The sequence below is a fragment of the Mus caroli genome, unplaced genomic scaffold (genome assembly GCF_978045245.1).
Source record: "Mus caroli unplaced genomic scaffold, Mus_caroli_1 scaffold_18, whole genome shotgun sequence".
Lineage (NCBI taxonomy): Eukaryota > Metazoa > Chordata > Mammalia > Rodentia > Muridae > Mus > Mus caroli.
In genome coordinates this window covers 69,753,707-69,780,982 of record NW_028227273.1, presented here as the reverse complement: position 1 = coordinate 69,780,982, position 27,276 = coordinate 69,753,707, and the positions used below count along the sequence as shown (strand labels likewise).

The 27,276-nt window shown below is 45.2% G+C and overlaps 1 protein-coding gene across 4 annotated transcripts in view; it reads right to left on the bottom strand.

Annotated features, from left to right (window-relative positions):
- The window catches only part of LOC110283822 (ATP-binding cassette sub-family A member 17), a 108,831-nt gene that overhangs the window by 8,943 nt on the left and 72,612 nt on the right, over positions 1–27,276 (bottom strand). For all 4 annotated transcript variants that reach the window (XM_021149347.2, XM_021149346.2, XM_021149349.2 and 1 more), the window contains 7 exons: positions 26,377–26,650; positions 26,037–26,241; positions 24,658–24,877; positions 22,530–22,688; positions 18,416–18,603; positions 17,634–17,756; positions 16,052–16,246 (listed from right to left, as the gene is read on the bottom strand). In XM_021149347.2, the coding sequence (XP_021005006.1) occupies positions 16,052–16,246; positions 17,634–17,756; positions 18,416–18,603; positions 22,530–22,688; positions 24,658–24,877; positions 26,037–26,241; positions 26,377–26,650 (1,364 nt within the window). The remainder of the gene's footprint in view (positions 1–16,051; positions 16,247–17,633; positions 17,757–18,415; positions 18,604–22,529; positions 22,689–24,657; positions 24,878–26,036; positions 26,242–26,376; positions 26,651–27,276) is intronic.

Here is a 27,276-nt window from a genome sequence, read left to right as displayed (position 1 = left end):
ATGGACTCTAACTCTCTCAACCCATAAACCAATGAAATGATTTCCTTTGTAAGCTGCCTTGGTCATGGTACTTTATCACAGCAATAGAAAAGTACCTAAGACAAATCTGAAGGGAACGTTAAACACATGGAAGAGGATGCAAAGAGAAATATACCAGAATAGTTAACCACAAGAGGTCTAAGAAAACAGTACCAAAACAGCAAAAACAGGAATTAATAAACACTCCAATTCCCCAATAACAAGACACAGATGAACAGACTGGATTAGAAAACAGAACCAATATTTTTATTGCCTCCAAGAAACACACCTTACCATCAAGACACTGCCTTTGGATAAAACAATGCAAAAATGTATTCCAAGCAAATGGAACTAAGAATGAAGCTGGCATAGCTCTTTTAATGTCTGATAAAATCAACTTCATGCCAAAACTAGTCAGAAGAGATAAGGAAGGAGACTATCTGATTATTAAAGAAAAAATATGCCAAAAGAAAATTGTAACTCTAAACATTTATGTACTAAACACAGGGACACCAAATTTCAAAAAAGAAACACCATAAAATCTAAAATCACGGGTTGGCGAGATGGCTCAGTGGTTAAGAGGGCCGACTGCTCTTCCGAAGGTCCCGAGTTCAAATCCCAGCAACCACATGGTGGTTCACAACCATCCGTAATGAAATCTGATGCCCTCTTCTGGAGTATCTGAGAACAGCTACAGTGTACTTACATATAATAAATAAATAAATCTTTAAAAAAAAAATCTAAAATCACATGTAGACTCCAACATGGTGACAGTGGACAACATCAGTACTGAATATTCACCAACAGACAGGTCATCTGGGCAAACTACACAGAGAAAACTCTGGAATTAACTAATATCATAAATCAAAAGAAACTACCACATTTACAGATCATTCCGCCCCCACACTAAGGAATAGACTTTCTTCTCAGAGGTCCATGGATCTCTCTCCAAAACTGACAACATGGTTGGACACAAAGTAATACTTAATAAATATAGGAAAATTGAAATGATATCCTACATTTCATCTGACCATGGAGGAAGGAAGCTGGACCCCACCATCAACAGAAACGCAAATGCACACAGTTCCAGAATGAGACAGCACATGTGAATGAGAACTGGGTCAACGGGGAAACCAAGAAGGAGACTTAAAACGTTTTAGAATTCAATGGAAGGGAAAACACAACAGACCAAAAATCTACAGGGATAGAGCAGGCCGCGCTGAGAGGAACGTTTGCAGCTCTAAGTGCTTACGTCAAGAACTGAGTGCTGGGGCTGGTGAGATGGCTCAGTGGGTAAGAGCACCCGACTGCTCTTCGGAAGGTCTGGAGTTCAAATCCCAGCAACCACATGGTGGCTCACAACCATCCGTAACGAGATCTGACTCCCTCTTCTGGTGTGTCTGAAGACAGCTACGGTGTACTTACATATAATAAATAAATAAATAAATCTTTAAAACAATCTGCATTCCATCAAACTGAAAAAAAATCTAAAAGAATGGATGGATTTCTGTTTTAGTTAGGGTTTTATTGCTGTAAACAGACACTATGACCAAGGCAACTCTTTTTTTTTTTTTTTTTTGGTTTTTCGAGACAGGGTTTCTCTGGGTAACCCTGGCTGTCCTGGAACTCACGCTGTAGACCAGGCTGGCCTTGAACTCAGAAATCCACCTGCCTCTGCCTCCTGAGTGCTGGGATTAAAGGTGTGTCGCCCAGCCCAAGGCAACTCTCACAAGGACAACATTTAATTGGGGCTGGCTTACAGGCTCAGCGGTTCAGTCCATTATCACCAAGGTGGGAACATGGCAGCATCCAGGCAGGCATGGTGCGGGATAGACTGAGAGTTCTATCGACATTTTCATCTGAAGGCTACTAGCAGAACACTGGCTTCTAGTATGAGGCAGTTAGTATGAGGGTCTTAAAGACCCCACCCACAGCCGGGCGTGGTGGCGCATGCCTTTAATCTCAGCACTTGGGAGGCAGAGGCAGGCAGATTTCTGAGTTCGAGGCCAGCCTGGTCTACAAAGTGAGTGCCAGGACAGCCAGGGCTACACAGAGAAACCCTGTCTGGAAAAACCAAAAGAAAAAAAAAAAAAAGACCCCACCCACAGTGACACACCTACTCCAACAAGGCCACACCTACTTCAACAGGGCCACACCTTCTTATAATGTCACTCCCTGGGCTGAGCATATACAAACCACCACATACTATATTCATATAACCAACCAAAGTTAAATCAAGATGTAGGAAACATTTTTAAATAGACCCACAACATCCAGTGAGATAGAAACAGTAATTGAAAAATTTACCACAGAACATGCCTGCCATTGTGTGGGTGTTGGGGATTTGAGCTCATCGTCTCCTGACTGTGCAGCAGACATTTTACTCACTGAATCATCTCACCAATCCCATGAAGTATTTTTAAGAAAAATTTCTGTCCAGGCATTGTGGGGCGCCACCCCACATCGTCGCCATTATAAGATGGCGCCGACATCGCCTGCCTCTGGAGATGAACAAGTGATCCGCGCATGTGCTGGCATTAACCGTTCATGGTGCCAGTTGCCCGCCTGACAACGTCACCTCGGGTGACAAGAATTTGGCCTATAGGGAATCGCCACGTCCGAGGCGAGAGAAATCTCCTATATAAGGGAGGCGGTTTTCGGGCTTGGGGTCTCCGCCTTGTGAAGCTGATGCTCTCCCTCTCAAGACGCATTAAAGCTTGCTACAGAAGGATCCTGTTTATGTGCCGCGTTGTTTCTTGCTGGCGGGAAAATTAGCGCGGGACATTTGGTGCCGAAAAACCCGGGAATTGTGACCAGACCATCGTCAGCACCTTCGGAGACCCCTCGGCGACGGGGAGGGTTCAGAACTGTGGCTAGACTACGCATCGGAAAGGTATGCCTGAACATGAACTCTTTTCTTTAACTCTTTCCCAGGTATTGGGTTTGTCCGGATTGTGGTTTGGATTTCCAGAGGCCATTATCATCGTTATTTTAGCTCTTCTACTCTTCCTCCTGGCCAGTTATATCTGTGAACATAGGCGGTGGTGTTAACAAGTTTCCAACAGCATATCAGTCCGTTGTAGATAAGCGGCGTTGCACTCCATCGCGGCGCCAAATTAGTCTCTTGTAAATGAAAGAGCAGAAAGGCGAGCCGTACTTTCGGTTTCTCGCTGTTGCCGTAAGTCGGACGTAGATAAGCCGTGGGCCGCGCCAAGACATCTTTTTGATTCTAACAGTGACTTAAGGCGGACGTAGATAAGCTGCGGTTACTTTTGACCCGTTATGGGGTCGTCACAGTCAATCCAAACATCACTTGAAAATCTCCTTAAGAAAAGAGACCTAAAGCTAGGGGACAAGGTTCTTAAGCACTTTGTTGAGGAGGTAGATAGAGTTGCCCCTTGGTATGCCGTTTCTGGCTCCTTGACCTTGGCCTCATGGAAAAAATTGGGGAAGGATCTTGATTTGTGCCCCGACTTACATATGGGCACCGAAGCAGTTTGGAAGATGATCAAAAACTGCCTTGAGGATGAAACATGTGAGGAAGTCAGAAAAAAGGGACAAATAGCGTTGGAGACCGTTCAGGATGGCATGTCAGAATCTGAGCGTAGTGAGAGGATGGGTGCACGTGCACAAACTAGGAAGAGGATCCCAAAGAATAAAAGTGAAAAAGGACCTCCCAGGAAGCCTAAGAGGGCGGGAGAGAGGGGAACAAGCAGTATACCTCCCTCCCCACATGAGGAATCGGACTCCGAGGGAGTACCGATTTTTCAACCTATATCTAAGCCTGGGTTGTACCCAACCCAAGAGCTTGAAGCACTCAATATTCAAAGCTCTGAAGAGTCATCCGGAGCAGAGAGTGGGAGACTAGATACAGAGGAAGAGGAAGAACTTGATGAGGAAGCAACCAGATATGAGAGAGAGAGGTATTATCCTGATGAGAGGCCGTTAAATAAACGGACCTCTAAACCTGCCATTTCAACAAAACCTAATGCTTTACCCAGGAATCCCGTACAGACAGTTCCCTCTGCCCCACCACCTTATGAGATACGCCCTAAAGCTTTCTCATTGTTACCTGAAAAGGTGCATCGCAAGCTCAGGCTCGCTTACCCTGTCTATGAGCAAGATGGTGGGAGAGTATATGCTCCTGTTGATTATAACCAAATAAAGGAGCTTGCAGAATCAGTTAGAAAGTTTGGAGCAAATGCCAGTTTTACTCTAATGCAGTTAGATCGACTGGCATTAACCGCCCTGACGCCCAGTGACTGGCAAACAGTGGCGAAAGCTGTGCTACCAAGCATGGGACAATACATGGAATGGAAGGCCCTATGGCATGAGGCGGCACAGGCCCAGGCTAGGACTAATGCCGCAGCCCTGACCCCAGAGCAAAGAGACTGGACCTTTGAACTCCTTACAGGACAGGGTCCTTATGCAGCAGATCAGGTCAATTATCATTGGGGAGCTTATGCCCAAATATCCAGTACTGCTATACGAGCATGGAAATCACTCAACCGTAAAGGAGAAACTAGTAATCAGCTCACCAAGATTATACAGGGACCTCAGGAACCATTCTCAGACTATGTGGCCAGGATGATGGAGGTAGCAGGAAAGATTTTCGGGGATCCTGATTGTGCCGGACCCTTTATAGAGCAATTAATCTTTGAACAAGCCACTCAGGAGTGCAGAAGTGCAATAGCGCCGAGGAAAAACAAGGGATTGTCAGAATGGCTTAGAATATGTAGAGAGATTGGTGGACCGTTGAGTAACTCTGGGCTCGCCGCAGCCATTTTACAGGCACAAAGGCGACCTCCCCCTACGGGGGGCAGCAGTCGCACCTGCTTCAACTGTGGGAAATCAGGGCATCTCGCAAAAGATTGCCGGGCACCTAAGCAAAACCAGAGAACTCTTACCCTATGTTCCCGATGTAGAAAGGGTTACCATCCAGTCAGTCAATGCAGATCAACTAGAGACATTAAAGGCAACCTCCTCCCGCCTGCTATCCCTGTTAGACAGGAGCCAAAAAACGGGCCTGCGGGCCCCCGGCCCCGGGGCCCTCAAAAATACGGGACCCAATTCGCTGGGACCAGTCCCCTGAGCGAGGAGGCAGATCAAGCCAAGGCACAAGAATGGACTTGTGCGCCACCACCTCAATCTTATTAACACCTCAGATGGGGGTTCAACCTGTCCCTGCCATGCCCTTAGGGCCTCCCATACCGGACAACGCGGTGGGACTTATCATTGGCCGTGGTGCCCTTACCGCATGCGGACTAATAGTCCATCCAGGCATAACAGATAATCAACACATCCCAAATATGCAGATTCTATGCTCCAGCCCTCATGGTGTATTTTCTATTAAAAAAGGGGACAGGATTGCTCAGCTCCTCCTCCTCCCGCTGCTGGGAGAATTACCCAATCAAGATAAAAAACTTATGGGATCTTCAGAAATGGATTCGGCCTATTTGACATTGTCACTTGATTCGCGCCCGAAATTAATCCTTAACATAAATGGTAAAAATTTTGAGGGCATTCTTGACACCGGAGCTGATAAGAGTATTATTTCCACACATTGGTGGCCTAAAGCTTGGCCAGTGACAAAATCTTCTCATTCTTTACAAGGCCTGGGGTATCAATCCAGTCCAGACATTAGTACCAACCGGCTGGTCTGGACGTCACCAGAAGGTTTAAAAGGATGCTTTTCCCCCTATGTTCTACCCCTACCTGTAAATCTCTGGGGGAGAGATGTCATGACAGATTTAGGACTGACTCTGACCAATGATTATTCATTACGTCTTAGAGAAATGATGGAGAAAATGGGTTATCAAGAAGGCCAGGGTTTGGGACGCCATGAACAAGGCGAACCACGCCCAATCTCACACAAGGCCAATAAGGACAGAGCAGGCCTGGGTTTTTCCTAGGCGCCACTGAGGCAGTACGACCTATACCATGGAAAACGGAGGATCCTGTGTGGGTTCCTCAGTGGCCGCTAACCTCCGAGAAATTGAGCGTTGTAACACAAATTATTGCAGAACAACTAAAACTCGGCCATATTGAACCCTCTACTTCCCCCTGGAACACCCCCATATTTGTAATAAAGAAAAAGTCTGGCAAATGGCGTCTGTTACATGATTTAAGAGCTATAAATGGACAGATGTCCCTGTTAGGGCCTGTACAGAGAGGATTACCTATGCTGTCCGCCCTTCCTAAGGGCTGGAACATCCTCATTATAGACATCAGAGATTGCTTTTTTTCCATACCGTTACACCCTGCGGATAGACCTCGCTTTGCCTTTAGTGTCCCCTCTATCAATCATACAGAGCCAGATAAGAGGTATCAATGGAGAGTCTTGCCCCAAGGGATGGCCAATAGCCCTACTATCTGCCAACTGTATGTAGACCAAGCACTCGCCCCGATAAAGAGACAATTTCCACAAATAGTGTCTATCCATTACATGGATGACGTCCTGCTTTGCCATAAGAATCCATCTGTACTGCAACAGGTTTTTCCTGTGTTACAGAAAACATTAGAGCAATGGGGGCTACAGATAGCCACTGAAAAGGTGCAATTGGCAGACTCTGGACAGTTTCTAGGTTCTTTTATACAGCCCAACATTATTAAGCCACAAAAAATAGAAATCAGGATGGATAATTTACATACTTTAAATGACTTTCAAAAATTGTTGGGAGATATCAATTGGCTTAGACCTTTTTTAAAAATCCCTTCAACAGAATTGAAACCCCTGTTTGATATCTTGGAAGGGGATTCTCATATCACCTCTCCTAGAAAATTGAATCCTTTGGCAGTGGAGGCACTTAATAAAGTAGAAAAAGCAATAAGTCAAGCGCAGCTTGCTAGAATAGATTATTCCAAGCCGGTTTTGTTATGTATCTTGGACACTCGAGGCTTACCAACTGCTGTTATTTGGCAAGAGGGGCCCCTATGCTGGGTTCATCCACAAGCCTCCCCTGCCAAGATTATCGATTGGTATCCGGCCGCAGTAGCACAATTAGCATTAAAGGGATTAAAAATGACAATCAAATACTTCGGCCTTGAACCTAATATCATTGTCATTCCCTATACCCCTAATCAAATACAGGTGTTAGCTGCTGCTTCTAATGATTGGTCCATTCTATGTGTCACATTTAGTGGAAAATTTGATAATCATTATCCAAAGCACCCATTGTTACACTTTGCCCTGACCCATCCATTAGTTTTTCCCAAAGTAACAAGTCATTCCCCACTTAAAAATGGTCTTGTAATTTATACAGATGGCTCCAAAACCGGGCAAGGGGCCTATGTAGTTAATAACATTACCCATATCAGACAATATTCGGAGGTTTCCCCTCAAATTGTTGAGTGTTTGATAGTATTAGAAGTTTTACAGCAATTTGATTGCCCGCTCAATATTATTTCTGATTCCTTGTATGTGGTTAATGCAGTTCGCCTGCTAGAAACTGCGGGCCTAATAAAACCTTCTAGTAGGGTAGCACAAACCTTTGAACAGATTAGAAACCTTCTATTACAAAGAAAACATCCCTTTTATATCGTACATATGAGAGCCCATTCTGGACTCCCTGGCCCCATGACAGAGGGTAATGAGCTGGCAGATCAGGCTACGCGACTTGTGGCCACAGCACTATCCTCACCACTAGAGGCCGCCAAAAATTTTCATAGTAAGTTTCATGTTACCTCTGAAACACTTCGCCGGCGCTTCTCTTTAACAAGGAAAGAAGCCCGCGAGATAGTCACACAGTGCCAAAACTGTTGTCAGTTTCTGCCCACACCTCATTATGGTGTCAATCCGAGGGGACTCTCCCCCCTACAAGTTTGGCAGATGGATGTCACTCATATTGCATCTTTTGGTAAGACGCAATACGTTCATGTGTCTATTGACACTTGTTCTGGTGTGTTATTTGCAACTCCACTTTCAGGAGAAAGGACATCTCATGTAATTCAACATTGCCTCGAGGCCTGGAGTGCCTGAGGTAGACCAAAATGTCTTAAGACAGACAATGGACCTGCTTATACCTCAAATAAATTCAAACAATTCTGTGCACAAATGCAGGTGACCCATATCACTGGACTTCCTTATAACCCTCAAGGACAAGGCATCATTGAAAGAGCTCATCGAACGCTCAAATCCTATTTATTTAAACAGAAAGGGGGAGCGATAACAGAGTTGCCCCCTGGCCCAAGAGTGGCACTATCCATGGCACTCTTTACTCTAAATTTCTTAAACCTGGACGATGCAGGAAGGAGCGCTGCAGAGCGCCACTGCTCGGAACCAAAGAGACCAAAAGAATTGGTAAAATGGAAGGATGTGTTGACTAATCAATGGAAAGGCCCGGATCCTATCCTAATAAGATCCAAGGGAGCTGTTTGTGTTTTTCCACAGAGTGAACAAAATCCTTTTTGGATCCCGGAGCGGCTAACACGAAGTATAAACCAAGAAGATGATCATTCTCCTGACCTTTCTGTGGATAACCCTAGCGCCAACGATAAGGACACATGAGTTTCGATGGGGAATCATGTCAACCTTCCCACTTCCAATGCCGGTGATGTATAACGCCCAAGTTTTCCCTCGCTTGTTTATTACTGATAAAGAATTAGGCCTTCCGTTTTTGCCCTGGGATTCTCAAATAGAACGAGTAGTGGATAATAGAACTCACTACCTTCTGGGTAGCCTATGCTTTAGCATCAATGGGACGGTGCCCAGTTATATTGGGTTACATACTCAATCTATGTCAAATATTATTAATGGATGGACAAATGCTACACATTGGGGCGGGAATTTTACAGAATTATTTGGAACCTGGCCCCGGGCTAATTATTCTGAAGGTCTCAGACAACCAAAGTTGGCCCCGTTCTGCCATGCAAAGGAGGACTCGCATTCCCCTTTGCCTTAGTCAGGATGCCAATATGCGTATGGCCCCCTTTTCTTTAGATTGTTAGTAATGCTTCCTTGCCAAGTAATTCCGATAAGCTTGATTGTATGATGCAACCATGTTATTATGTTCTGTGCTGGAATGCTTCTGAGTTCCCCTTGGCCCTGGTAGCACGCCTGCCCCGATTTGTGCCTGTTCCTGTGGAGGCCCCAAGTTCAATGGCATTATTCAGAGAAAGGAGAGATTTTGGAATTTCTGCCGTAATTGTGGGCATCATCGCAGCCACCGCTGTAACAGCATCGGTTACTGCTTCGGCCCTGACCCTTTCGGGCACGGTGCGGTCGGCTGCCACCATAAATAAATTGTCCTCTACGGTGACCACGGCCATGGAGGCTGGACATCTAGCTTATACCCAGATTCAAGGCAGGTTATTGCTAGTGAATCAACGCATAGATTTAGTCCAAGAGCAATTAGATGTTTTGTGGCAAGTTGCCCAATTAGGGTGCGAAAGAAGATTGCCAGGTCTTTGTGTGACCTCTGTACAGTATGACAATTTCACACGGGCTGCTAATCTTTCTAAAGTTTTATCCCAGCATTTGTTACAGAATTGGACAGTTGAATTTGACCAGACCCTGCGGGAACTCCGAACAGCGATATTACAAATCAACTCCACCCGCCTAGACCTGTCCCTCACCAAAGGCCTCGCCTCCTGGATTTCTTCAGCATTTTCTTATTTTAAAGAGTGGGTGGGGGTGGGAATGTTTGGAGCCTTTTTCTGCCTCGGACTGGGCTTTATGCTTTGGCTAATTTGCAAAATTTATAGTAAAAGCAAGAGAGAAAAAATTATGATAACTCAGGCACTCATGGCCTTAGAGCATGGAAGGTCAGCGGAAGTCTGGCTTGTGGCACTAAAACGGCAGTGGATGTTAGCAGCCGGTCGCCGGCCAGGCAGCTCTTGCACCCTCAGCATCTCTATGCGTCGCACGAGGATGAGTGCCCGGTTTGAGCAGCCCATGAGGGTTGTTGAGCTAAGCATCGCACAGAGAGATACCCCCGCTCTCTCTGGGAAGCATGCCGTCTTGAAAAGGGTTGCCTGTCCTAGTGTCCCTTCCTCAAGAAAAACGACAGAGAGATCGGTCAGGAGTATGTCGGGTCCCACCTAGAGCCTAGACAAGACCCCTGCACATATCTTTTGTTTTTAAATTATCTTTGGGGATTCGGCCTCTACTTCCGCCCTCCTTGAATGGGTGGCTGGCTTGCCTTTGTATAGAAAAGGGGGAGATGTGGGGCGCCACCCCACATCGTCGCCATTATAAGATGGCGCCGACATCGCCTGCCTCTGGAGATGAACAAGTGATCCGCGCATGTGCTGGCATTAACCGTTCATGGTGCCAGTTGCCCGCCTGACAACGTCACCTCGGGTGACAAGAATTTGGCCTATAGGGAATCGCCACGTCCGAGGCGAGAGAAATCTCCTATATAAGGGAGGCGGTTTTCGGGCTTGGGGTCTCCGCCTTGTGAAGCTGATGCTCTCCCTCTCAAGACGCATTAAAGCTTGCTACAGAAGGATCCTGTTTATGTGCCGCGTTGTTTCTTGCTGGCGGGAAAATTAGCGCGGGACAAGGCATAGTGATGCACACCTTTAATTCCAGCTCTCAGAAGGCAGAGGCAGGCAGATCTCTCAGAGTTTGAGACAAGCCTGTTCTAGAGTTCTAGAACAGCCAGAGCTACATAGAGAGACCTTGCCTCAAAGCAACAACAGCATTTTTTTTTTTATGTGTGGTCTCTTGCTGCAGCAACTCAAGTGGGAGCACAAAAGCACAGGCTCAAAGCAAGGGTCAATGGGATATAAAAAAAATATAGCTGGGCAGTGGTGGCGCATGCCTTTAATCCCAGCACTTGGGAGGCAGAGGCAGGCAGATTTCTGAGTTCAAGGCCAGCCTGGTCTACAGAGTGAGTTCCAGGACAGCCAGGGCTATACAGAGAAACCCTGTCTCAAACAAAACTATATATATATATATATATATATATATATATATATATATATATATATATATATATATATATATATATCAGGTAGGTCAGATGACAGCTGAAGTTGACACCGTCAACACAGACTGAAGAAAATGGACATCCAATGCAGAACATTCTGTCTACCAGAGACCACCAGTCAGCAAAGGCAAGGAATTTTTCTAAAATCTAGACTGGAGTCCACTGTGTCTTGCTTAAGTGCAGCATCATGTGGTCATTGCCACTCTGAGTAGGTCATTTCCTACATTGGTGGTCCTCTCTGGACTCTTGTTTCTGTTTAGAAGAAGTCTGATGTCAACCGAAATGCCATTCTTGTTAAGGCAACCCACCTTTTATTGATAGATTACTTTAGATTTTCTTTTGTGTGTGTGTTTGGTTTACAGAAGTATTACTATAACAATGTTCCATGGAACTAATTTATTTTTTACTTATCCTGTTTAGGGTCAGCAGGTGGTGGTTTAAATATGCTTGGCCTATGGGAAGTGGCACTATTAGGAGGCCTTATTAGGCCTTATTGAAGGAGGTGTGACTTTGTTAGAGTAAGTGTGTCACTGTGGAGGTCCTGTGTGTGTGGGTGTGCGTTTGCTTACGCATGTGCATGGTAATGAACTGAACCTCTGAAACTAGAAGCCAGCTCCAATTAAATGTTTGCCTTTATAAGACTTGCCTTGGTCATGGTGTCTCTTCACAGCAGTAAAACCCTAAGAAGGCAGCTGGTACCACGGACTTGTGTATTGCTGTGATAGACCTGATCCTGCTTTTGCTTGGAGGGATGTGGATTTGGGGACTTTGGAAAGCAGAGGAATGATTTAAGTAGGGCTTAATGGACCATCCCTGTAGAAGCCTGGAAGACGGCAGTGCTGAGGGTGATTTGAACTGTGGGGGCCTGGCTCAAGAGGTTTCAGAGGAGAAGATTATTAGTATGTTGCTTAGAAATCATCCTTGTGTTATTTTGATGAAGAATGGAGCTACTTTTTGCCCTTGTCTGAAGAGTCTGCCTGAGGTGAAGAGATTTAGATTAATTGCATTGACAAAGGGACTCTCAAAGAATCTCATTTAGACTTTGTCCTGTCATTCGCTCTTATGAATAGCATTTTGATCAAGCATAGCAAGCTTTGAAAGAAAACTACAAAACATATGGTTCAAAAATTAAAGGGGCAGCCGGGCGTGGTGGCTCACGCCTTTAATCCCAGCACTCGGGAGGCAGAGGCAGGCAGATTTCTGAGTTCGAGGCCAGCCTGGTCTACAGAGTGAGTTCCAGGACAGCCAGGGCTATACAGAGAAACCCTGTCTCAAAAAACCAAAAAAAAAAAAAAAAAAAAAAAAATTAAAGGGGCACCAGGAAGTGGAATGGAGCTAAATCTTGAATTCAAGAATATTAAATGGAATTAAAGAGAGTGGTGAGTAGTCTTGGAACAAGATGCTTATTGTTTATGTGTTTGCAGTTGTTATACCATGTTCAGTGTCATTATGACCTATTATTGTTTTCATTTGGACATAAGGAGATATGATTGTGTGTCAAATTGACAAGGATAAATTGTGATGACTATTTTCAGTTGTCTACTTGACTATATGAATAGTGAACTATAATCCAGAAATGGAGGGCACACCTATGATCCAGAGCTTGAGGCATAGTGGCCATGCTTATAAAGATCTTGTGAAAAGGAATTAAATCAAAGCTTAGGTCCAGGCATGATGGTATATGCCTTTAATTCCAGGAGACAGAGGCATGTAGATCTCTGGGTTCAAAGTCAGTCTACAGAGTAAGTTCTAGGACAGCCAAGCTTAGGCAGTGAAGGCATGTAAAACAGAAAGTTGATGAAGATGTAATAGAACAAGGAGGCCATGTTCCAGCCCCAACAAGTAGCAGAAATTGTCAACCTTGGTCATGTGGCTCTGGCTGTAGAGTCAATAATAGAAGGGGCGATGGGGACAATTGACGCTGGTTACCCGGAGCTAAGAAATCAGCAGTGATTAAGAAGAGATCAACATCACTGAAGGTGAAAACTTATGTCAAGTGTTTTCTGAAGAGCACAACAGGCTGTGTTCCAGAGATAGGCATGGTGCTGGCAGCAGTACCACGTGGTACTGGCTTTGAAAGCACGAAGGGGTCATGGGGAGCAGCTAAGGCTTGGCACTGTGAGAAGTCAGGGAAGGACATGGATGAAGGTGCTTCATTGGCTGTTGAAGGCCTAGGGCTGAAGGGGTCATGCAAAGAGGCTGAGGCTTGACACCATGAAGACAGCCTATGAGAGGCTACTGGTGACAGTGCAGCCTAGTTGCATCAGAAGACTCCACCCAGTGTATTGGAGATCCCTATACCATGGGATGACCACCAAGAACAGCAGCAGCAGTGGAGTGGAGTCAGCCAAAGCCTAGAGTGCTACAGAGGGCAGAGATAGGAAAGTGACCCAAGCCCTTTGGAGGAGCCCAGATCATGTGTGGACCCCAGATATTGAAACAATAAGCTGTGAAATTAAAGTTGCCTTGGAGACCCCAAAATGTTCAAGATGCCAGAGTTGTGACATACCTGCCAAGGAATGCTGCTAACAGTGAGTAGAACCAGCCCAAGAGAAAGAAGTATGTTTCTGTCATCGAAGCTGAAAGGACTTAGAGATTTGAAGAATGCTTTAACATCAAAAATGAAGTTGCAGAGTTTAGAGTTGGCTCACTTGGTTTTTGGTTTTGCTTTGGTCCAATATTTCTTCACTATGACATTTGGAACTGTAAATGTATATCCTGTGCCATTATATGTTGTAATCTGCTTCTTTTTTTAAAAAAGGATTTATTTATTATTATATGTAAGTACACTGTAACTGACTTTAGACACACCAGAAGAGGGCATCAGATCTCGTTACGGGTGTTTCTTGGGATTTGAATTTAGGACCTTCAGAAGAGCAGTCAGTGCTCTTACCTACTGAGCCATCTTGCCAGCCCCGTAATCTGCTTTTTTTATATTGATTTTTATAGGGGAATTACAGTTAAGAGACTGCATGAATCTCAAAAGAGACTTTGAACTTTGGAGTTTTAGCATTGTTGAGACTGCTGTAGACTATGGAGACTTTTGAAGTTGAACTAACTGTATTTTGCATTATGCTATGGCTAGGTACGGCCTGTTGCAGATGCCTGATCACATTATGACCCTCAAGACTGTGAACTGGAAAAACCTGTTTCTTATTGTGGTGTGGCTCAACTCTAGCAGATACCTTTAATCCAAGAGCTTTCTGTAAACAGGATTAAATAAAAGTCAATTATAGGTCAAGAGGCAGAGCAAGCAACCAGCTGACAGAGTGAACATAGGGAAAAAACCATAGAGAGTGGAGGGAAGTCAGGAAGAAGATAGAGAGACATACAAGAAGCAAAAAGGAGGGACCCTCAGTTTGAAGGGTTTTTATGACAGTGTGGAGAATGACTTTGTCCCTCTGGGACATCAGTGAAGTAGGCAGGTCAGCTGTGTGCTTTTTCTGTTTTCCCCAAGCTAAAAGGCTTTCACCACACCATCTGGCTCCTGAGTCTCCATTTGTAAAATCAAACTTATTGGGTTTTGTTTTATAAAAAACAATGGCTACCATAGACTCATGTGTTTGAATAAGCCTATGGGGGCCATGGAGTGGAATGTGGTGGTTTGAATATGCTTGCCAGAGGAAGTGGCACTATTAGGAGGTGTGGCCTTATTGGAGGAAGTGTATCACTCTGGAGACAGGCTTTGAGGTCTCTCTCTCTCTTTTTTTTAAATTTTGAGGTTTCATATATATGCTCAATTCTGGCCAGTGTGAGACCCTCCTTCTGGCTGCCTTCAGATGGAAATGGAGATTTCTTGGCTCCAACAGCACCATGTCTGCCTGCAAGCTGCCGTGCTCCCTGCCATGATGATAATGAACTGAACCTCTGAAACTGTAAGCCAGACCCAATTAAATGTTTGCCTTTATAAGAGTTGCCTTGGTCATGGTGTCTCTTCACAGCAGTAGAACCCAAACTAAGACAGCAGGGCTTCATTCATTTATGATTATAAATGAATGCCTTTTGCAATGCTGAACAAATTTTAACTCTTGTTCAGTTATGGAAGCTGAGTCCTACAATTTGACACAGGCTTAGAGTTGGCTATGTGGCTACTTGGGAAGCATCAGCAAGTGCGTGGTGGTGGGAGTCAGGGAATCAAAAGGACTGTGCAGGGATAGAATATGAGAACAGTGAGATGTGTGGACATCACTTAGCAATACCACAACCTTCAGAAACAGATACAGAGCTACCAAAAGAGCCAGGATCAAAAGTTTGGGGTCGGGGGCTGGTGAGATGGCTCAGTGGGTAAGAGCACCCGACTGCTCTTCCGAAGGTCCAGAGTTCAAATCCCAGCAACCACATGGTGGCTCACAACCATCCGCAACGAGATCTGGCACCCTCTTCTGGAGTGTCTGAAGACAGCTACAGTGTACTTACATATAATAAATAAATCTTTAAAAAAAAAAAAGTTTGGGGTCAGCCTGGGCTATATCATAAGACCTTATCTCTAAATAAAACAAAGGATTTACTAAAAGTCTGGGAAAGAATCATTTGTGATAGAGATGGAAATAAGTTGTGGAATAAGCAGAAGAAGTCTTGAACCTGGAAAAGGCCAGTGGTTCCAGGTGGCACAGAGAAATAAGGAAGATATAGACTAGGGTGACTATGTAGAAATGGGTTCAAGAGAATAGAGCTGAGGGTTTTTGTTGTTGTAGTTGTTTGTTTGTTTGGGAGGGGGTTGAGCATCTATACACCATGGCTGCTAATTGGATAACTAGAGTGGTACCTTGATTGGCAAGCCAGTGAGTATCCCCTTATTTATTAGAAAGGACAGAGGAGGAAGAGGAAGAAGAGGAGAAGGGGAAAGAAGAGGAGGGAAGATAAGGTAGTGGAGACACTACTATGGGGCTCACTGTGTTTGTGGCTCTTGTAAGCACTTGAAAGACAGGGTTACATGAACAGCCAGACCTGTGACAGAGAGTTCAGAGAAAAATCTCGGATGCATATTTAGATTTGGAGGTTACAAGTGAAATAGACCTGTGAGCTTTTTAGAGATCAAGTCCCAGCTTCATGACCCGGAATCCTGTTATCTATCCCTAAAATTTGTTCCAGGCCACACCCACCTTCGCTATGTCAGACTTGATGTTGAAACCCTTGACAAAGGCATCCCCAGAAGTGATGGGCTGCTCGCTGGTCAGCATGTTGAAAATGGAAGTCTTCCCAGCTCCATTGAGACCAAGAAGGCCAAAGCATTCTTCTTCTTTAACAACAAAGGACACCTTGTTCACAGCCAACAGGGGTACCTTGTCTTTATAGACCTGAGAGACACAGAACAGAGATGTAGAGAGGAGGTTAGCAGCCAGCAGACACTGCACACCCGACCTAGCTGCCTCTCATGACCCAAGCTCAGTCTACCTGCTTCTTCCTACAGCCCTTGCACATTGCCAACCTTGTTCTTGGAGTTAAGCCATTCCTCTTTGTCCCTGAGCAGGTAAAACTCATTGATGTTGCTGAAGAGTTTTACATTTTGTTAACCACCAGAAACTGAAGGGAAACATGACTGACAAACTCTGGGGCAGGGGAATGCTATAAAATACCTGGATGTTTGAAAGATCTTTCAAGATTCTTTCTAAGAATCTCAAAGAAACTTAGGAAGCTCCATTTAGTTTCCAGAAACCTTATCTCACTTGGAACCTCCATAATTGTTGTCTGGATACCAGACTGGTCAAGCTTGGTATGCCTTTCCTATTCTTTCTTGGGTTTTAGCAAGCGTGGCTCTCATTCCCTCCTGTCCCAGATCTTCCCTTTACCAAGATGATGACAGAAGAGAAGGTAGAGATACAACAGTTTCTGTCTCTGGGCAAGAATGATCTCATGTGAGCTTCACTCTTAACCAGAGACCTCACTAAGTCTGTCTTCTCAGAAATCCATCTGCCATTGTTCACAGGTCACAGGCCCATCAGAAGGGAGATTCTCTGTGTGAAAAGCTGAGGCACAGTGTCATGGTTTGAATAGGTATGGACACCATAGTCTCATGTGTTTGCATGCTTAGCCCATAGAGCGTGGCACTATTAGGAGATGTGGCCTTGTTGGAGTAGGTGTGGCCTTGTTGGAGGAAGTATGTCACTGTGGGGGTGGGCTTTGAGACCTGGTGTGGCACACAGTCTCCTTCTGCTGCCTTCGGATAAAGATGTAGAGTTCTCAGCTCGTCCAGCTCCATGTCTGCGTGGATACTTCCATGTTTCGTGCCATGATGATAATGGACTAAACCTCTGAATCTGTAAGCCAGCCCCAGTGAAATGCTTTCCTTTATAAGAGTTGCCCTGGGGCTGGTGAGATGGCTCAGTGGGTAAGAGCACCCGACTGCTCTTCCGAAGGCAGGCAAATCCCAGCAACCACATGGTGGCTCACAACCATCCATAATGAGATCTGACTCTCTCTTCTGGAGTGTCTGAGGACAGCTACAGTGTACTTACATATAATAAATAAATAAATCTTTAAAAAAAAAAAAAGAGTTGCCCTGGTCATGGTGCCTCTTCACAGCAATGCAAACCTAACTATGACACATGGCATATGCTTATAATCAGGGTATTTAGGAGGCAGACGTAGGATGATCATGAATTCAAGGTCTATGTAGGTCACATAGCAGGACTCTTCCACACATCAGGCGAACAGGTAAAGGAGCAAAGCTGAGTCTAACTTTACCTTTGACACTTCTTTAACAACAAGCGGGTTTTTCTTTATTAACGTTTCCAAATAACGCTTGATGGTTTCTGTCTCCTCCAGAACATCTTCATCTTCAGGTTCTGTTACATCAAAGATCATTCCCTACTTCCCCAAGACAAGGGTAGAAATGTAAGTGTTTTTGAGGTTAGAAGATAGAGCTTGACGTGGGTCAGAAGCGATGGGGGCCCTGAAGGTCCTGCAGCAATGCCCATGTGTGTACGCCACCACCACAACCTCCAGAACAATGCATCTACATTTACAGTGTCTTGACCATGATGAGGTAGGTGGTCAAACCACAAAATGTCAGCTTTCTAATAACACAAAAGGCTTAAAACCCAGGAATGTCAAGATAAAGCAAAACCTTACCTCCTTCAGTTTCCTCTAGAGGCCTTGTCATACCCTGAACTAACAGAACAGACCTTCCTCTAGTCCCCTTATAGTTGCCTGCAGAGGTATTTCATAAGGTGAGTTATTCTAGCAAGCTAGAGTTTCATCCCTAGTCAGCTGACGAGCTGGCCCTAAACACTCCCCAGGTGACCAGTATGTGGACCAGGGCCTCAGAGGCTGCGTCAGAGCCTTCTCCTCCTCTGTGGTCCCTGGGCATGGGCTGACACCTCTCTGCCTGGACATTATAAACAGATGGCTGGATGGCCTCAGGGACCCCTCTGATATGGAAAAGCAAGGTGGCTAAAGGACACAGGAAGGAAGCTTAGAGCCAGACCTTGACCTGTGCTTACATGGCTTTACCCCAATTAACTCACCGATTTTTCCTTCCAGAAGGAAGAGAAGAAGCCAGAGAGCCTGGATTTCAGTACATATAATGCATTGGCTTCAGTGAGGAAAAGCATGGTGATGTATACAGGTCCTAAGACGGCCAGGGCTGTCAGGTACTTTCCTATCCCCAGAGATTCCCAGGCATAGATGTTCTCTTGGACCACATATCCTTCTACTAATATGAAATAAGCAGATGTTAGCACACCATTTTGGTGAGTTTCAAAGGCAGTGCTCATCTTAAATATAGCAAGTAAATTCACAAAGTAGCCAATATTACCAGAGAAGCATCACTGTTAGCAATGGTTCCGCCACACCCTAGCAGAGGATGAGCAAGAATTCCTTTGCTTGCTGCCTCTAACCTCTGTAAAAACAATGCAATGAGCTGAGCTCTGTGGTTCACACCTGGAATTGCAAGTCTTAGGAAGTTAAAGTAGAACTGCCACAAACATGAGACTAGCCTGGGCTACATGCAGTTCTAGGGCATCCTGTGATGTATGAGAGACTCTGTCTCAAAAACAAACCAACAAGACAAACATCCAAAACCTTGAGACTAAATAGGGTCATGAGCCCATGTGGGGTGGGGTGGGGCGCTCACTGCTGTTATTCTGCTAAATGAATGTAGCAATCAAATGACTCCTCCACCCTCAGATCAATGCATTGCTCAGCCCTCGTCAGAGAGATGATGATTAGCGCAGTAACCCATGCTCTGCATGTCTGCAAAGAGAAGCTTTGGAATGCTCAGCCCTAAGTGGGATGTCTGTGTGATACCCCTCTAAGCCAAAGAAGGGGCAGCAAGGTTGTAAGAGCTAGAGGTGGCTGGTAGATAGTTTCAAAGAAACTGCATTTTCAAGACACAGCAGAGAAGAGGCTGTGATAACCTGCACAAGATCTCCACCAGCTCAAGCCAGACAAAAATCCAAGCACAGAGGGGAAGTGGGCATGAAGTCCCACCCCTCACCAGGAAGCCATTTGCCCTTGATAACTGTTGGTAGGAGGAAAAGGAGTTTCCTTCAGTGGAGTAACACTGTATATCAACTACACTCCAGGGCAGGTTCCATGCCAACACAAACTGAAGCCTATTCTTGCTTGCTTTTTGTTTGTTTGTTGGTTGGTTGGTTGGTTGGTTGGTTTCTTAGTTGGTTTAAGAGAAGAAGAACCGGAAGTTCAGTGGGTAGAAAATGGGAGTTGGGGGAGGGGAAAGAGTAAGATTAAAATAGTTTATGAAATTCTCAGAGAATAAATAAAAACATTATTTAAAACAACAACAACAAGGGGATTGTTCAAATGGCTCAGGGGTTATAGCACAGGTTGTTCTTCCATGGGACCCTGGTTTGGTTTCCAGCAGCCATGTGGTTGCTCAAAACTGCCTGTAATTCCAGTTCGGGGGGGGGGGGGGGGGGGGGGATCTGATGCCCTCTTCTGGCTTCTGCAAGCACTGCAGGCACACAGACATACATGCAGGCAAAACACTCATGAAACGGAATCTTGTAGTTCCTTTAGAAAGTTATGTCAGGTGTGTTGCTGAAGCAAACACTTGAAGGAGTGTTTTCCTGAAGTGGACACCAGTAAAAAGATGTTTTACTAAAATAGACACGTGAAGGAGCGTTTCACTAAAGCGGCTCTGGGAAAAGGGATGTTTAACTCAAGCAGACTTGTAAAGAAACAGTTGGCTGAAACAGTCACATGTAAAAAGATGCTTTGCTACAGCGAGCACGTAAAAGGATGTGTAATAAAAGACTCCTCACTAATGGCATGACTCTATTGGCTTGCATGACATGTCTTGTTGAGCTCTATTCTCTTGACTCCACGGAGAGAAATGAATCAAAAAACTTCTCGAGAGGTTCCTGTGGCTTCTTGCTGCTTCCGAGGACTCAGGCCGATTGGCAGAGCGATGTCAGCTGATACAGACTTCCATGGAACTTTGCTAAGACAGACTCGTGTGGTGAGGCAGGACTCACGGAGGACATGTGATGTTTGGAGGGTATAAATAGGACTCAGTGGTTGGTGACAGGGGCTTGGCAAGCTTTGCAGCACTTCTTGGTCCTGCATCATCTTTGCTGAGAGAGGTACAGCTGAGAACTTCTCCTGGTGTCCCTGGTGGTCTGCTGACTCGTGCTGACTCGTGCTGCTGCTGCTGAGGGCCATCTGTCTCTCCTAGGCTGTGCTTCTGCTGCTGATCTGTGTTTGCTATCCCAATGCTGCTAAACTGGACTGCTGGTGTATCCATAAAGTATTTACGAGTAGATCCAGCCACTGCTGGGTCCTATAAACTGAACTGCTGGTTTCCTGACAACATAGGTGGGATTTGCTCCAAAAATCAATTTCTAAACAGGTCCACTTCCCCCATATCCTAGTAATCTTTCTTTTTCACTACCTCTGGTGGGTGGTGGGTGAGAAGGGAAGTTAAAGCATCTAAGAACCATCATTAAAAGTAGGTTTAAAAAAAATTTAAACACCAATACACATAAAATAAATGAAAAACAAGAAAACAATAAAAGGCTTTTCTCATTCTGTATTATATAAATATATATAATTTCTGTCAATTTAAAATAAGAGCTTGAAAACGTAGCTCAGTGATAGAGCATGCTTAGCATGGTTGAGGCATTAATACTAATAAGAGACATTCCTGTATTTATATGACATCTATCTAAATCACAAAATGCTTCCATGTTTGATTGTCCTTTCAACTGTCAGCGCCGTTGCAACTGAACTGGCCACTCATGTAGAAACATTCCAAGAGACTTGCAGGTTAGCTCAGTGGTAAAGGACTCGTTTAGCATGCAGGAGACCCTAAGGGTTTCATCAAGAGCTGTGACATCAAATGGAACAAAATCTGATCTGCCTTAAGTGCTGTAAAGATGTGTATTTAGAAATTATACAATAAAATTATGTTCATGGAGGAAACAGAAGAGAATGGTGTAGGTATCTTTTCCATTTCCTTAAACATGGCTTAGCTTTGTGCATAGTTCTTTTATATCTTTTTTAGTTTATTTATTTATTTTATGTGTATGAGTACCCTGTAGCTATATAGATGGTTGTGAGCCTTCATGTGGTTGTTGGGAATTGAATTTTTTTTTTTTTTTTTTTAGGACCTCTGCTTGATCTGGTTGGCCGGGCTCACTCCCATCAACTCCGCTTGTTCAGTCCCTGCTCGCTCTGGCCCAAAGATTTATTTATTATTATACATAAGTACACTGTAGCTGTCTTCAGACACACCAAAAGAGGGCATCAGATCTCTTTGTGGGTGATTGTGAGCCACCATGTGGTTGCTGGAATTTGAACTCAGGACCTTTGGAAAGAGCAGTCAGTGCTCTTACCTGCTGAGCCATCTCACTAGCCCTTATCATTGTTCTCAAATGTGTTATAACTACTATTTACATAGCATTTACAGTGTATTAAGTGTTTTAAGAAATCTAGACATAATTTAAAGTATGGGTGAGCAGACTATGGTGTAGCTCAGTGGTAGAACAGTTGCATAAAATGCACAAGGCTCTGTATTAGATCCTGAGTCGCACACACACACACACACACACACACACAGATGGAGAGAGACAGAGAGACAGAGACAGAGAGACAGACAGAGAGAATGTGCAGCTATGCATAGCTTTTATGTACTTGCCATGCCTTTTCACAGGAAAAGGCGAATGCTACAATGAACTGTAGGTTGGATGGTGGCACATGCCTACAATAGGTAAATCTTCCCAAGTCCAAAGCTTGCCTGGTTTAAATAGTGAGTTCCTAAACAGCCAGGGATACATAGTGAGACTTTAAGCCAGGTGGTTGTGGCACAATCCATTAATCCCAGCACTCGGGGAGGCAGAGGCAGGGGTTGGGTGTGTGTGTGTGTGTGTGTGTGTGTGTGTGTGTGTGTGGTGGTGGTGTTAATCTCTGAGTTCTAGTCCAGCCTGGTCTACAAAACGAGTTCCAGGACAGCCGGGGCTACACAGAGAAACCCTGTCTAAAACAAAACAAAACAAAAACAAAAACAAAAACAAAAACAAAAAACCATAGGGAGAAAGGAAAAAGAAAGAAAGGCCAAATCGTATTACACAAACCATATAAGGATAAAAATATTCTCAGCAAATTTCACTCATTACTCACAAACATCATTGCAGTCAATATCACTCAAGTTCTTAGCACTGCAAAACTTTTTCAGCTCAAAGTTATAGTACAAGTTGGACAAGGCCATTCCCAGGCAATGTCCAGGAAGAATGAGGAAAATATGATCCAAGGAGTCTGAGAGTTCCGTGTAACCAAGATCTGCAATGAGAACAGAAGGCACCAATTTTACTAGCATAAGGGAAAGTGCCCTGTCATCTCTCTCCTCAGTCACTTCTGGAGTCCAGACGTCACACTCTCAGGCCTCCAGACCAGACCGTGGGTTCCTGACTCCTGGTGTTGACTCTCCCCACCTCTGTTCATTCAACTCTATGTTTCTTTGTTTAGTTCCTTGGATCTGCCACTTCCTTTATCCAGAGAGCACACTGTATCTGAGAAAGACAGAGGCAGCATGGCTCCAGCAGGAAGTGCCGAGGGGTGTGGGCTGGAGGTGAGCAGACCCAGGCAGAACAGGGATGGGAGCCAGCTCTGGTCTCCCTGGGGTGTTTTACCTTCCCCTGTCCTGAAGATTGAGCCTAGGGACTCGCACATGCTAGGCGAGCATTCCACTATATCCCCGGCTCCAGAGCGTCATCCTGAAGTCAGACAAGGAGTATAAGGTCCCTTCCTCCAGGGTTGATGGAGACTTACACTGTCATAAAGGGTCCCTTAGGAGAGAAGACAACTCCCCACATCAGAGAAAAGGGAAATTGTAAATCAAATTTTAAATGAAAGTAAGGAAGATGGCTGGGGAGATGGCTGTTCTTCCAGAGGACCTGGGTTCAAGTCTCAGCAACCACATGGTGGCTCACTGCAGTCCAATTCCGGTTCCAGGGAACCTGACACCCCTTTACCCCTTTCTGGCCTCTGCGGCTACCAGGCATGTAAGTGATGTGTATCAGCTATTCATGCAAACACTTATACACAAAGCAATGTTTCCTAATCTTATGTATATGAATGTTTTGCCTGTATGCTGTATGTTGTATGTTTGTACATCCTGGAGGCTAGAAGAGGGCATTCGATCCCCTGGGATGGGAGTCACAGACATCCCTGAGCTGCCGTGTGGGTGCTGGGAATAAAACTGGGTCCTCTTGAAGAGCAGCCAGTGAGTGGTCTTAACTCCTGACTCAGCTCACCAAGCCCCGCCTTCAAAATAAAACTTACTTTTAAAAATAAAGAAGAACGTGGAAGGGAAGGAAAGCCCATCTGAAGGGGTTGTGAACTGTAAATGCAAAAGAAAAAGAGCATTGTGGGGCCAGGAGATGCCCGGCAGTGAGGAGCCTTCTGCTCTTATAGAGGACTGGAGTTTAGTTCCCAGCAACCATGCCAGACAGCTCACAAACCACTGGTCCCTACAGCTCCTGGGGATCTGATAGCCTCTTCAGTCCTCCATGTGAAACTCCACATATGTGCACAGACACACAGGAAAACACAGAGACATACAGACAGTCATATAATAAATCCTAATAAAAAGTGGAGGTAACATTTAGGCTCTTTCGTCCAACCCTGACCCATTTGTGGTAGCATAAACAGAAGCTGTCAGTTTCAAGTGTGTGTTGTAAATAATGACTGGATCTTAGTTTCTTTTACAAGAGCTTTTCCTCCCATGTTGACTAATTCATTTACATATTCACTTTTTAAAGTAAGGAACATTACATTTTAGTGAAATGCATGGATCACGGGTGGACAGTGATTTGTAAGTGTGTAAATCCACATAAACTCGTGTTCACTCCGAGATCAGGAACATCCTTCACCCCCCAAGGCTCTCCGGTGTGTTATTTCTAGCAGCCCTGTGCCCCAGGCCCAGAGGCAACCCTTTTTCTGATTCCATTTCCGAGATTCATCTTGTCTGTTCATGGACTTCACACAGGACAGACAGCCAACTCTTTTGCTTCACACAGGACAGACAGCCAACTCTTTTGCCCAGAGTTGTCCCCTTTTACAGCTGAGCATCCATCTGCAGAGTGAGTGTGACTGAGTTGTTTGTCCACCCTGTGTTCGGCCCACAGCGGCTGCGAACGCTTTCTCTTGCGTCTTTGGTCAGACAGGAGTTTTTGTGGGTGTGACAGCTGTAGTGGCTGCTGGGGGAGAGATTCCTGCTCCCTGCAAAATGTCAGTGTGATTCCCTTACCTTTCTCACTGGTGACGGTGACGAGGACCACAGGGCTGATGCTCAGGAAGGTGAGCATCAGCACGAGCCTCACACATGCACTGCCAGGAGTGTTAAAGGAGAAGCTGACCGTGTACACCAGAGGGATGACAGCCCAGCCGTAGAGCATCATGATCAAGACCACCGCTGGGATGCTCTCGTGGTGTGCAAACGCTTCTTCCTTATACCACAGAAACACCAACTTCAGAGAGAGGAGAGGGAAGAAACAGGAGAAGTCAGTAAGGGTTCATCCTGAGTGCTGAGAATATAGCGAGCTCAGTTTTAACTTCTTCTTCTTCTTTTTGTTTTTGTTTTTGGTTTTGGTTTTGGTTTTTTCCAGACAGGGTTTCTTTTCTCTGTGTAGCCCTAGCTGTCCTGGAACTCACTCTGTAGACCAGGCTGGCCTCGAACTCAGAAATCCGCCTGCCACTGCCTCCCAAGTGCTGGGATTAAAGGCGTGCACCATCACACCTGGCTTATTTTATTTTATTTTTTTGTTTTGTTTTGTTTTTTTGGTAAGTTTTAACTTCTTTATGTATTTGTGGGGGATGGAGACACGGCTCTTGTGGAGGACAGAGGACCATTCTCTAAGGGTTGGTTCTTCTCACCGCCTTTTATGATCCAGGGATTAAATTCAGGTCATAAGGTCTGTGACAAGTGCCTTTACTCACAGGTGCATAAGCTCATGGTTTTATTTATTTATTTATTTATTTATTTATTTATTTATTTGTTTGTTTGTTTGAGACAGGGTTTCTCTGTGTATCCCTGGCTGTTCTAGAACTCACTTTGTAGACCAGGCTGGCCTCGAATTCAGAAATCCATTTGCCTCTGCCTCCCGAGTGCTGGGATTAAAGGCGTGCGCCACCACTGCCCGGCAAACTCAGGTTTTAAAGCAAGGTGCTAACAAGCTTCACAAGCATTCGCTAATGAGCGAGCCTGAGAGATGCTGTCAGGAAGCTGCCCTGACTATCAGTAACAGAGCCGCACAGCAAAGGATGAGGAGATGCTTGTGAAACAGAACCGAGCAGGAAGTGATCCACTCTGCACAAAATACTCAGGCTGATTCCACCACAACCAAAGACTTCAAGCCCGGTTCTCCAACTATCTACTTCTGAATGATACATACATGTCTCCAAAACATGGTCTCTCAGTGACTTGAGGCAGCAGCTCTGTAAGGACTACACAAACACCACCGCACAAGCTAGCCAGTTCCTGAAGATATCATAGCTAAATAAACTTGGCATTCCAGACAGGGCTGAGCTACCAGTCAAACTTCTCAGCCGGTTCTGGTTCAGCAGGTGGTTCTTTCCGGGGAAGCCCCCGGTCCGCAGGACAGGATGCCTGTACCACTAGGTACTCACCACCAGCAGCAGAGTGGGGACGAGGAAAGAGATGAGGTCCCACAGCAGAGCTGAGAGCCAGAACACAGCCGTGTTGACTCCACTCACAAACTGGAGGCTCTTAGACTTAACGCTCTTCTCTCCGACTGTCAAGATGGAGAAGGAGCTTGACAGGAAAGCTATTCCAAAAAGAAAGTTGACAACAAGGTAGTGTCCTTTAGGGCCCCTGCGAAAGACAGAAAGCAACTGTGACTAGCAATACAAGCACTGGACATGAAAATGAGACCAAGAAGCAGGCAGGAAAGCAAGAAGTCCTATAGAAGCGAGAGCTTGAGGCAGGGAGAAGGGCAGTCTCACGCACTGGTACAGGATCGACTCGGAGACCTCGATGGCTGTCTGAGGCTGGGGATAGTTGGTTGTGGTAATGGAAGCATTGGCTCCAGAAAGCAACTTGAAGAGAAGATTGTCCACCAGAGTCAGAGCCAGGCTAGGGGAGTGGTAGGCCTGGTTGTTGAACAGCGCCTTCACTGTCGTGTGGTTATTCACATCTTCAAAAGAAGCTGCCACCACGTAGAGCTTATCAAAGCCCTCAGGAGCCTCCTTTGCCTTCTTCAGTAGGAAGTCCTCTACAGAACCTGGGAAGGGAGCCAAAGGCACACTGGGCAGAGAGAATGCTGAGAAAACATCGCACCAGGCCCAGTGGCACACAGTACACTCATCATGGGCTTCCCCAGTCTTCTATTCTTTCTGGGTACCCCATTACCAGCCTCACAAACACCCAAAGGCTGGCCTCCTCTCCAGCTCTCTATTGAATTCCAGCCGATCTCCAAATCTCCATCTCTTAAGTCCTTTTGAATCCCAACTTAGCCCGATAATAGCTTCTGGGACCATGTGTTCCCAAACAAAACTCCACACCATCTGTATGGTATCTGCATACTTGGTGTGGAAGGACATACCTAATACCTACCTACTTGCAGTGATTCTGACCTCTAGGCAAAGCCACACATCCACATAGTGTAAAATGCACCTTCTCTTTTGCTTTTGTTGTCATTTGTTTTTGAGACAGAGACTCACTATGTAGCCCAGGCTGACCTGGAACTCACTCTATAGACCAGGCTGGCCTTAAACTCACAGAAGCAGATTGGCCTCCTCTGCCTCCTGAGTGCTAGAATTAAAAGTATGCGCCACCTCTCCTGGCTTAGAACTCACTTTCTGTGTTGTGGTTTGGAGGTAGTTTGTTCCCTACAGAAGCTATATAGAC